This window comes from Aulonocara sp. 'chitande type north' Nkhata Bay, linkage group LG2 (assembly GCF_057382095.1).
Source record: "Aulonocara sp. 'chitande type north' Nkhata Bay isolate Kocher_YH1m ecotype deep benthic linkage group LG2, A_spYH_male_GT1.1, whole genome shotgun sequence".
Taxonomy (NCBI): domain Eukaryota; kingdom Metazoa; phylum Chordata; class Actinopteri; order Cichliformes; family Cichlidae; genus Aulonocara; species Aulonocara sp. 'chitande type north' Nkhata Bay.
In genome coordinates, this window is record NC_141345.1 from 33,049,053 (window position 1) to 33,061,269 (window position 12,217).

Genomic DNA, 12,217 nt, shown 5'->3' on the forward strand with positions numbered 1-12,217 from the left:
CTGCCTCCCACATGTTTATCTTCCTGTCATACTGTCACATTACCTCCTGCTTCACATCTTAAAGGTGTGTCCTTCCTCTGTTCATTTTCTAGCTTGTTATCCTCCCACCAGCATATTTATTAGTGGTTAGGGAATCAGTGTATTGACTGTCTTCTGCTTAAAATTTATAATCCCTAGGAAGATGCTATACCACAGTTTGACACTATTTTTGTAGTATTTTCTGTATTTAATCTACAATTATTCTGTATAACAATGTTAAACACAATAATATCACAATGATATTATCCTTGCTATTTATAATTTATTATAAGGGAATTGTCTTTTGCATTCTTTGAGCAATTTAGTTATTACCAGTTTATCATTTTTCAATTAAAAGAAGGTAAATACTTCACTCTTTCATGTGTTTCATAGCTTCAGCTTCTAATAACTCTTCATAAAATTAATGCTTACATAACATGTACTTGCTCAATAAATTATGACTTGTCATTGTATATTAAACTAACCAGCCGTACATAACCCCTTCACAGAACATTAATTTAAAACTGATACAATCATATATTATCTTTGCAATTTGCAATTTTTCATCATTACATAAGTTCTAAAAATTAAAAGGTAGTACAAAACCCCCAGCAAAATTTACTACAGTTTAGTCAAAGTCTGTATACACACTTTTCATTGAAAACATGAAACTATGTCTAGTTTTTGCAAAATGACAAACTGTCAGTCTGCTGTCATTCTCGATGACTACAAAGATATAAATAGCCATAGAGAAGGCTATGGGAAAGGTATCCGCATACAGAACTATGTGTCTGTGGGTATTTGTATAAAGAGAACTCACAGCTGGAGCAAATCCTCAAGTAAGACAAAGAGATTCGGAGGGATTCCTGCCAGTCTGTTTCTGGATAGATCCCTGTGTGCACAGACAAATCCACATCAGTTCTCCAAAAATAAAGAACAATGAATAAATATTGATGTACAACACTGGGCATTTGATGGATGCATACAGATCTTCAAAGGAAGATCCACCCTCAGTAACTCTGTTAAGGGAGAGGGGGTGGATAGAATGACAGGCAAGCTGAAAAACAGCAATAACAAAAAATGTAAAGTCCTTTGAATACTGACACTATGCTTATGGTGGGTTGTTGTAGCCACGTTTTTCATTAGTGACCATCCACAGCAGGTTTCCCAGACTGCATTAATATAATACATTCACAGTTACCCTATTTTGAAGATTCAGTGTTACCAACTGCAGCACTGTGAATGTTGTGGTTGTATGGCTTTAATGCATTATATATTTAACCTACTATCCCTCTTCATCATTAAATATAAATGTCTATGTCCAAGTGGTTTCTTATGTGGCTCAAGAGTTGGGAGTTTGCCTTGTAATTGGAAGGTTGCCGGTTCGAGCCCCAGCTCCGACAGTCTTGATCGTTGTGTCCTTGGGCAAGACACTTGACCCGTTGCCTACTGGTGGTGGTCAGAGGGCCCGGTGGCGCCAGTGTCCGGCAGCCTCGCCTCTGTCAGTGCGCCCCCGGGTGGCTGTGGCTACAATGTAGCTTGCCATCACCAGTGTGTGAATGGGTGGATGACTGGATGTTTGAACTCACAGTTTTTGAAGAGAATTAAAGACTAACTGATGTTAACCGTACACAGGAGGTTTCCCAGTCATGGATTAACTCTTTCTATCCACACTGCTACTATAACAATACCAGATAAAAGTCAGTGATTTTGATTATTCATGATTTTGACATTGGTGTGGGGGCTTTATTTTGCTGTTTTAACTGCATTAAGTCATATAAAACCTACACTGGGTTTATATCTTCTGAACTCTACATATAATTGAATGTGCTATATAGATCAAATTGCCATTGTCAAAAAGTATTAAGAAGTTCCACATTTAAAGCCACTGACTGTTGCTTGTTAGAATTAAAGCACAGACACAATAAAAATGTGAAGTTCATGGATCATCAACATGACTATAAAATGCTCAATTATAACCGCTGATCTCAATCAAATTTCCTTCTAAATCACTCAGTTCTATTCATGTGACACCTGTGCAAATTCCATAACGTATCAGAATACAAGTGAGACCTGAAGTGGTCTATACAGATGTTAGTCAAGTAGATGGAGCAGCAAGGACTGCTGATTGTAATTAACTGATGATTGTAAACTGGCTACAGGAGTGAATATTATCTTGAATGGTTGTTTGTCTCTGTGAGACTGATAACCTGTCCCGGGTGCACCCTGCCTTTCCACAGGGGTTTTCTACAAACCCTTGAGCTAAATGTTACTTTATTAGACACGTCCTTAAATGATGTTGGTTATTGCACTGAGCAGTGTTTGATGTTTGTCCTTCTTAGACAGGAAGCTGCTGTATCTTAGGTGTTACAGACGGTTTTAATGACGTCTAGGATAATCTTTGGAAGCGATTAAAGCATAGATCTGGCTATTTCAGTGCTTTTTTTAATAGAACAGAGCATTTATAGTGTTTTTAAATGCTGTCGTTTCCTTCTGTTCTTTTGGAACTTCTTGAGTCATTAATCACAATGAATCTTCAAAATCCACATCTTACATGGCTTCAATTCAGCTTTTTTTTGGCACAATCCAGAGAGTTTTGTTTTGTTTTTTGAAGTTTGTTTGTGCAAAATATTTTTACTTACAATTCTCCAAGCTTTTGCAGGACTGAGAAAGCCTGTTCATGTACGTAGCTGATCCTATTTCGCTGCAGAACCCTGGAGACAGGCAACAGACACAGAAAGAATTATATGACTATTTTTCCTACCTTAATCCCATTTAATGAACTGCCAGAATTGATCCCACACCTAGGATAGTACAGTTCATCAATTTGTATGAAACTAAGGTTGATTTGCAATCCTCTAACAGGAACTGCAGCAAAAGAAAAAATGTAAATGCAAAGACTGCACCTCAGCCATGTAATAAATTATGTAGATTTATACTTACAGAACTGTCAGCATGGTGCATGAGCTGAATGAGGCATTGCCAATCACTTCAATGAGATTTCCTTCCAGGTCCCTGCACAACATATTATCAAATGAACACAGACAAATGCACCCAAACTGCTCACAAAGAACAGATTGATTGCAAATTGGCACTTGTATGTTAGGAGAAGTTTAGATTTTTTTTTGACATTCTACTTACAACCAATTTAATCTGGGCATTTCTCGACAGATGTCATCCAGCTTTGTCAAAGAGTTGTTCAACAAAACCCTGTCAATCAGCAAGACAAAATGAAAGAAGGTGAAAGGCTTTTCTCTTAAAGTTCAAAGAAAGAACACTCATTTGCTCGTAGCTGCCAAGCACTCTTAATAGCACCACTTTCGATGATCTGAAAGCCTTTGCAGCACAAAAAAGTCAAAATAATGACTCACAATAGAACAAGGGAGTTCAATCCTGAAAAGGTCGTGGGGGATATTTGATGGATGTTGTTATTTTCAAGAATCCTAGAGTAAAAACAAATACATCAAAAATAGAATATAGTTTTGCACAATACAAAACTGCATTCACTGACGTGCATACCTGAAAGTAATTAAAAAAAGCACAAAGCAAGAAGAAGAAATAAAAGGTGATATATGTTATAAAAGCTGGATACATACAACCACTCCAGTTTGTGCAGATCCCTGAACACCCAAGGCATTAAAACCGATATCCTGTTGTTGCTCAGATATCTACATACAGAAAGACAATGGAAGGTTACCTGCACCAGATGCTGATAACAATTTGTAAGTGGTGTTGACCTTCCAAAAGCAGTTCATCATTGGTCAGTTTATATAATCTATCGTCTTAAAGTGAATGTTCATATACAAGCATACCTTGTTAATGTCAAGAAGCAGGATGTGCTAGGTTGCCAAAATTAACTACTGCAAGTGAACTAATGCTTTTCTGCATTTTAAGAACAGATAAGAAACCAATGCAACTCAGAGTGTGTATTATCAAATTACACGTAAAGCAAAAATGTAACAAACTTACAGTCTTGTCAGGTTATACAGCCCTCTAAATGCATCAGGACTCACATCTTGAATCTTGTTGTGCTGGAGATATCTATCCATACATAAAGCACAAAATATTTTCTTTATTTTTACTTGATAGCTATCAGAAAAACAAAACAAAACAGACATACTAAGCCATAAAGCCCGAATGCCTTTGCTCAAGTGCAACTTTTGCGTAAATGAAATCGTTCACATCAAATAATGATAATCTCTTCCAAGAATACTCCTTTATATTGCACACTACGAGCTCGACAAACCCCTGCTGACAGTTGTGTTTTGTCTTGTGTTTTCACACACGGCAATTCATTCTAATGTTTGTTTATACACATCTCAGGGAAGTTTTCAGTCCAGCAAAAGCTACCAAATAGTTTCTGGCGAGGGATAAGACCTATTCTCATGTTGCCATTGTCAGTGTGACTGTGTGAGGCTGATAAACAACACAAGTGGACAATGAATGAATTTGTATGCAAAGCAGAACAAATCTGTCAACGTTCCCAGCAGTCCTCTTAGCTTACACATACCAGCTTTATAGATGTGATGCTTATTTGTTGCATTTGCCAGGTCAAGGTAGAGTGAAGATGCTTTACTCAATGAATAGGGTAGGGTTATAGCACCTGATCTATTGTGTGTGGAGCTTTTTTTATTTTTTAAAGAAAAAAAACAAACAATATAAAAAACAGAAAAGAATATTGTAGAAAGACAATAAGACTACAAATGCAATAAAAGAACATAAATAGCATGTAATCCACAATTAATGGAACACTCACAGTTTCTGCAGGCTCTGGTACTTAAAGAATATGTTCGCTCTAAGTTTCTGAAGCCCATTCCTTTGTAGGGACCTGAGAGACAGGGACATTTACATGTTTATTGCTTGAAACCAAAAGCACCACTCACCTTTGGACACTTGGACAGCATGTTTCTTCTGACTATGATTAATGGGATTTTGTGGCTGTGAATCTTAAAAACGATTTAAAATGAAACATAACATCACTACGCTGATTCTATTTATTTATTACATAGCAGGCATTTTAATTTACTCAAAGAAGATTTTTGATATACAGATTTTAATATTTTAATATGTTAATATCTTAACTGGATTATCCACATAAAATACATATAAAAAGACAAAAACTCCCTATAATGTCCAACTTACTTTTTCTGACTAAGCCAGTTACCAGAAACATTAATCTGTAAACATTACAAGCTACAGCTTAGTGGTCTTTTAAATTCTGCCAAGAGACCATATCAGGGTCAAGAGACCCTGAACTGACCAACTGATTCAGCTGCTGATTCCAAGCCTTTTAAAGGATTAAAGGATGATTAAAAGCTCATCTTCTCACGCACTATTCTATCAAGCAGAAGTAGTCAGTTTTTTCACATTTGGGAAAACGTCTTACTATTAACGCAATCCCCTTTGGTGCACCATTCTCTAACTTTGTTTACTTTAACTTTGTTTTTCTTGGATAGCTGGCAAGTAGAGACCGTCTTCTCCCAGAGGCTCTTTGTGCAAGCAGTTAATTATGACTCCTAGTTAGATTGTTTCATAGCCCTGTAGTGGGCAAGATAATTATAATGGGCTCATGAAAGGAAGCGAGGTGATGATTCATTAGAACAAAAAGTCAGTGTTATTTATTTGAACTGACAATCCATTAAAAGAAATGAAAACAAAACTAAACAAAATTACAAAATTACTTGATTACTAACAGGGTTGGGCCTTACTTTGCCTTTAAAATTGCTTTTTCTTCATTGAATAGATTCAAGGAATTGCTGGAAATACTCTTCTGAGATTTTAGTTATGAGAGACTTTGACAGCATCATCATTTAGCAGCTGCTAAAGACGTATTGATTGCACTTCCATAATGTATAACTCCAGGATCACTACAACCCAAAGATGCTCTTTTGGGCTGAGATCTGGCAAAAGGGCCCCTCCACATTATGGAAATATTACTAGTATTAAATTATTAACATTTTTGTACTTTCTGTACCTTCTGACATTTGTAAATCATTGCAACATGTTTACTGCTAATATGCTCAGAATATACACTCACACCTTAAGATGTGCTGTATGTGTCATATATTTAGAAGCTGGTCCAACTGTTGAACAGGGAATTCTATAAATGAGTGTGCTTGCGACGCATCCAGTCAGTCTGTGAGGACATGTGATTAATGAGCCTTTTATTATTTATTCCACATACATTATAGTTGTCTTAATGTCACATTTTGAAGGCTAAATTTGTAACATAGGTGTTGGGCTTATGGTAGCATAGTTGATCTGATTCTGGATGTTGTACATTGTACTGATAAAAAAGCCATATTTTAAATGAGTACGGGCTAGCTTTTATAGCTTTTAACAGTAAGTCTCAACACTGAGTGGTCTTGTTGAAATATATCCATGCATTTTGTTTAAAGTAGTATATTGCTGAACTTAACTTTCATGTAAAGAATAAATTAAAAGAAAAAAAATTTAAAAGACTTTTTTTGCCCAGAGAAGGATTACTTCTACCACCATCTTTGCTCTCAGAAAATTGTCCAACAGATTTGAGTTCTTTGAGTGCCATGTCTCAGGCAATAATTTTCACTTTTTACCTTTCAAGTTGTGGCAATGACAGGTATTCACAGTGGCAAGTGATGTTTGAAGTGGCAAATGTCTGCTACAAAAATTCTCGCAAGTTGTGACAGTAATCGCTGCTGATGACTGTCTTTCTGGACATTGCTTGAGTTTGAAAGTATCGAAGAAAAACAGGGGTTATTTTCTACTCACATCATAGTGACATTCATTGCCACCACTGGGATATCTTGAAGATGAGCCCCGTCACAGTCGAGCTCCAGGTCCCGGCACAGGCAGAGCTCAGGAACCACACCAAGCACTAGAGCAATGGAGGAGACAGGGGAAGGATAAACAAATGGTCAAAAGTGTCAATAGTGGAGCTGTTTTGAAGAACAACAACACAATCCTGCTGGATTAAGCAGGAGAGAAAAAGAAAATGAAAGCAGAATTTATTAAAAGTGACTTTTGGGATGAACAGGTGGGCAATCATTAATAAAAGACTTACTAAATATTCCCAGGATAAGCCAGCTGTGATTACCTTTGATTAAATTCCAATTCCAATTTGAATATGAAAGATGTGATTAAATGAAGCAGATAAAATTGTCTAACCAGACTTTACTGGCTCCAATGAATTTAAATTATATTTTGAGGATGTGTCAAAATGAGCCATAAAAGGAAGTCAATGAAAAGCTTGCCTGTGAGAGAAAACACATTTTCAACCAGAGAGATGGTGAGAGAAAATTTTGAAATGGATTCTGTAGAAGTCGCAGCCTTAAGGGCTGAATAATTAAGCCAAAGCAAAAGTGGCCTAAGTTGCAGTTCCTCAAGTGGCCATTTGGGACCCAATGTTTAGATCCACTCCAGAAATAAACATGTTTACATCCTGCTACAAATTGTTTTGGTCTAGACAGCTAACTGTCCCCTTTGAGATAACCACAGATGGGCTGATGTATTAGCATGCAGGTTTGACATCTTTGAGTAACACTTGCATGTAGATGCCGGCACCTAAGAGTCAGCTAAGAGGCACCTTAATTAATTTGAACCATCGAACGCTGAACCTTCTTTATGGTGTTTGTGCAATATGGAACAATTTTATCAAGTTATCCATCAAATAATCTAAGATAATCCATGGGTTTATCAATCCATAAACCAGTAGATGAGGTCACAGTAGCTACTGTATGGCCAAAATTTATATAAAACATATTTGTCTTCTCCGTAAATCACAAAGTAAAGGAAGTGAGGAAATTAAGAGATGCAAATTCACAGAGGGTGTCAAGTCTCTAACTGTGAAAAACTGTGAGAAATATGACATCCAGGCGTGTTTATATCTGTTTCAGGTAATACAGTCTCCACACAGATAATGTTTTGTTCTGTAACATTTTGATTATTTTTTTTATCAGTAAACAGCTAATTTCAAAGAAAACTCAACAAGAGTAATTTGTTTACTTCTGCTTTATAATTGCAGTAATTGTGACAATGTCTTTGAAAACAATTAGTCTAATTATGGTCCCCATATCCCTATGATACCTTGCAAATGGCTCTGCAAATTATTCAAGAAGAAATTATAATAACTGATAAAAATTGTGAACCACACTATCATTATTTTAATGTAGCTATGTGCTAGTTCAACAACAGATTGTATTGCTGGTTAAGCTCATTGCTAGGTGTATTACTAACACTTGAAGCAATGTTCTGGGTTGAAATATCAGATTTATGTGATGATATTCACAAGCCGTTTGGTCACACTGATCACAATCCTGAAACAGTGCTCCCTGGACTAAGCAGATGGGGAAACAGAGTGGCAAATCTGATCTAAATAATTGTTCAAAAGAGGTTAGTTAAATTATTATGCAGCTGAAAAAAAAGACTTGTTATTGTGCTGCATTCTACAATTAGATACATAATTTGTTGGGCACATTTTTTTAAAGCTTTGCAGCAGTGGATGTTAAATAATAAAGAAAAATAAAGTTCAGCTTTAATTAAAGGGGTTTTACAAAAAATGCACTAACTGTTTACAGCCATTTTTATAAATAGTCCTCTATTTTCAGACACTCAAAATTAAATACACAAAGGCACATACAAACATTTTAAACATGAGGATACTTTTTAATGCTTCAGTGAAAATCATTTGCTGTCAGTGACTGCTTAAAGTATAGAAGCCACAGACACCAACACATGAAAATTATAGGCAATTCTCTAACCTTCCTTTTATCTCAAAATTCTTGAAAGAGTAGTTGTAAAACAGTAGAGCTCATCAGTAGAGAAACTGCATTAGTGAAGTCACAAATGATCTTCTTATGACCGCTGACAGTGGACTCATCTCTGTGCTTGTTCTACTAGACCTCAGTGCAGCGTTTGATACTGTTGACCATAATATTTTATCACAGAGCATGTTGTGGGTATTATAGGTACTGCACTGTAGTGGCTTAAATCATATGTATCTAATAGACTCCAGTTTGTTCATGTTCATGCACTAAGGTTAATTATGGAGTTCCACAGGGTTCCGTGCTAGGACCAATTCTGTTTACATTAGACATGCTTCCCTTTGGCAGTATCATTAGCATAGAATACATTTTTACAGCTATGCATTTATCTCTCTATGAAAACAGGTGACACATATGAATGAGTTAAACTGCAGGAATGTCTTAAAAACATAAAGACCTGGAAGGCCTCCAATTTCCTGCTTTTAAATTTAGAAAACTGAAGTTGTTGTACTCGGCCTTAAAAGTCTTAGAAATATGGTTTCTAACCAGATACTTATTCTGGGTGGTATTACCTTGGCTTTTGTAACACTGTGATGAAATTTGGAGTAATTTTTGACTATGTACTATAGCATAGTACTGTATGCTATAGTAGTACTGTAGTTTGCACATTAAATACATATATAGGACATTGTTATTCCATTTGTTCAATAATTGGAAACATCCTGTCTCAGAGGGATGCTGAAAGAGTTGTTCATGCATTTATTACTTAGACTGGATTATTGTAATTCACTATTATCAGGTTGTTGTAAAAACTCCCTGAAAAGCCTTGAGTTGATTGAGCAAGAGTGGCAACAGGGACTAGAAAGAGAAGGGTATTTCTTCCATATTGTCTACTCTACATTGGTTCCCTATTAAATTCAGAACTAAATTTAAAATCCTTCCCCTCACATACAAGATATTAAACAATCAGGCCCCATGTAATCTTAAAGACCTCACAGTACTTTATCACCCCTATAGAGTAATTTGCTCTCAGACAGCAGGCTTACTTGTGGTTCCTAGGATGTTTAATAGTAGTATGGGAGGCAGAGCCTTCTGCTTTCAGATCCTGACATCAATGTGTTATGACAAAAAATATATATGTGACTATTTGCCTGCACTGCTGTGCGTGCGTAACACATGCCCATATGGGAGTCATCTGGGAGGTTGACTGGCGGTCACCGGTCAGTGCAGTAGTGCATCTCTAATTAGCTGTCACGTTAGCTATCATCCTACTGATTCTCATTCTCAAAAGGAACTTAGCCTGCAAGGCTTCATTTTTGGGGACACAAAGTTATGCATCTAGTCTTTATTTTCTATTCTATGTAGAATAGAAAATACACTGCTTGTCAGTGAGCACAGTGTGGATAATAGATAGCTTTCAAACAACTGGCAGATTAAATAGCATGAACTGAAAGAGGTGCATATAATGGGAAAAGAAAAATCCAAACTGGATGACTAAAATCGAAGCTTGACAATTTGATTTCATCTTCTTAAGACTGTCATGCTTAAGCCTTTGTTACTTATAGTACGGATGGCAAGTTAAAAGAATAATTACATAAACAGATTGGTCATGCATACATGATTGATCGTTAAACAGAAAGATTTTGACAAAACCAACAATAGACTAAAATTGCAGCTGTCATGATGCATAAAATTCCTTTTTTACATGTATGAAACGGAATAAGATGAAAAGACATCAGCAAAATAGAATAAAAAAGCTATATCAAACCAACACTCAAATAAGTCTGGTATACACATTTTATTGCCCATACTATGTAAATCGGTCAATCCCACAAAATGTGTCCCAGCATTTGTCGGTTGCATTTGTCGGAGTCTTCGAATTTGGACAGTCTTCGCCGTGTCGCTGTAACGTAATCGCCCTACAAATGCGGGCACAGGAGGATGCGGTTCCTGAATTTGGACACAGCTATGATACTGGACACTACTACTTCTTCAGGGTTTAACGGCAGCTGGCATCCTTGTACATGCAGTGCTGCCATCTTCTGTTTCAGTCCGTTATTACACTATTCAATCCTACTACTTATTCCTGCGTCTTTTGGAATCTTACAAAGCTTCAAACGACGCATCGACTATTAAATTCGTCGTTGACAATTTTAATAGTCAACGTAATCGTGACCAGTCGACTAATCGTGGCAGCCCTATTGTACAGTTTGCAACATTAAACATGTTTGCCTTGAACTCCATCTCTTTTACTATTTTATCACAGTAACAAAACATAATGTAAACATTTCAGTGGCAAACGAAGACACGCATCTAGGATATTCCTGCAATGCGGTAATGAGGGAATGTCTACTGTTTTAATTTCAAGCGAAAGCAGAAAGTAAATACTGTCATGAAAGCACATCTGATATATTAATAACTATTTGCTATAAAACATTGTGAAAAACAAATAATCGATTTAAGGACAAAGTTCTAACATTTAAAATGAAGGTACTCACAGCATACATTGGACTTGGTCCTGGCGTTATGACTCGGCATTCCAAAATACTTGTCAAAAAGATGGGGCCATCCATTATTATCTCCTGTAAATTAGTATATGACAGACACACCAGAAAGTTATGAGTCATCTCTTGACCTTCAAAAACCAAACGTGTAATTTGAGGTAAATCAAGTATTTCAGATTCACAAAAGGCAAAATTTTTTCCCACCATTGATGCTATGAGATACAAAAGCCTACACGAGATATAAAAGGCCTTGAGCATGCTTCGAGCAGTCTTCTTATACAACCACCAGTTTGACTGCGTACGTTTGTGAAATATGTGTTTTTTGGAAGTCAGAATAATAATCACCTGTTCCAGATTATTCAGTGATACTGCAGCGTTCTCCTCGTACCACATTATTGTAACTGTGTGATTTTTTTGGTCAATAAATGTAAAACAGTTTATCTCATATTGTTTTTTGTGAAGGTATAGGGTTTCTTTTGTTTGTTTGTTTTTGGTGCAATTCCTATCTACTATGTTCCTTGTTCCCTCTTTGTGATGTCATTAATATTTATTTTGAACACAAGCACTGTGCTTCTAGGTGTTCCTTTTAGTTGCATGCACCTTTGGCTGGTTTGGAGCTAAACCTTTTTCTTTATACTCTGCCAACGTGATGCTTTTATCACATCAACTCTGCCAACCCTTTGCAGTTTCCCTTTAAGCCACAAATTGCTAAAGAGGTGGAAAAGCCAATACATTGACAAGATGGCATACAATTACAGAATTACAGCATCCCTCAATTACGTAACTCCACCCCATCCTCACTTTCTTATAGCTACCTTTTGGTCATGAATAGATCACATAAATACACATAAGTGGTTGCACTATTTGTAATTATAGTTAGTGTGCTATTTGACATACAATTTGAATTAATTCATCACTTCAGGGTATCATTCTGGGAAACATCTGCACATCCTT

The 12,217-nt window shown here is 36.4% G+C and overlaps 1 protein-coding gene across 1 annotated transcript in view; it reads right to left on the bottom strand.

The window, feature by feature from the left end:
* rxfp1 (relaxin family peptide receptor 1) overlaps positions 1-12,217 on the bottom strand; it is a 94,459-nt gene that overhangs the window by 17,471 nt on the left and 64,771 nt on the right. The window contains exons 3-12 of the mRNA XM_086259831.1: positions 11,258-11,341; positions 6,769-6,874; positions 4,775-4,846; positions 3,988-4,059; positions 3,615-3,686; positions 3,390-3,461; positions 3,160-3,228; positions 2,962-3,033; positions 2,661-2,732; positions 839-910 (exon numbers count right to left, since the gene is read on the bottom strand). Of these exons, the coding sequence (XP_086115957.1) occupies positions 839-910; positions 2,661-2,732; positions 2,962-3,033; positions 3,160-3,228; positions 3,390-3,461; positions 3,615-3,686; positions 3,988-4,059; positions 4,775-4,846; positions 6,769-6,874; positions 11,258-11,341 (763 nt within the window). The remainder of the gene's footprint in view (positions 1-838; positions 911-2,660; positions 2,733-2,961; positions 3,034-3,159; positions 3,229-3,389; positions 3,462-3,614; positions 3,687-3,987; positions 4,060-4,774; positions 4,847-6,768; positions 6,875-11,257; positions 11,342-12,217) is intronic.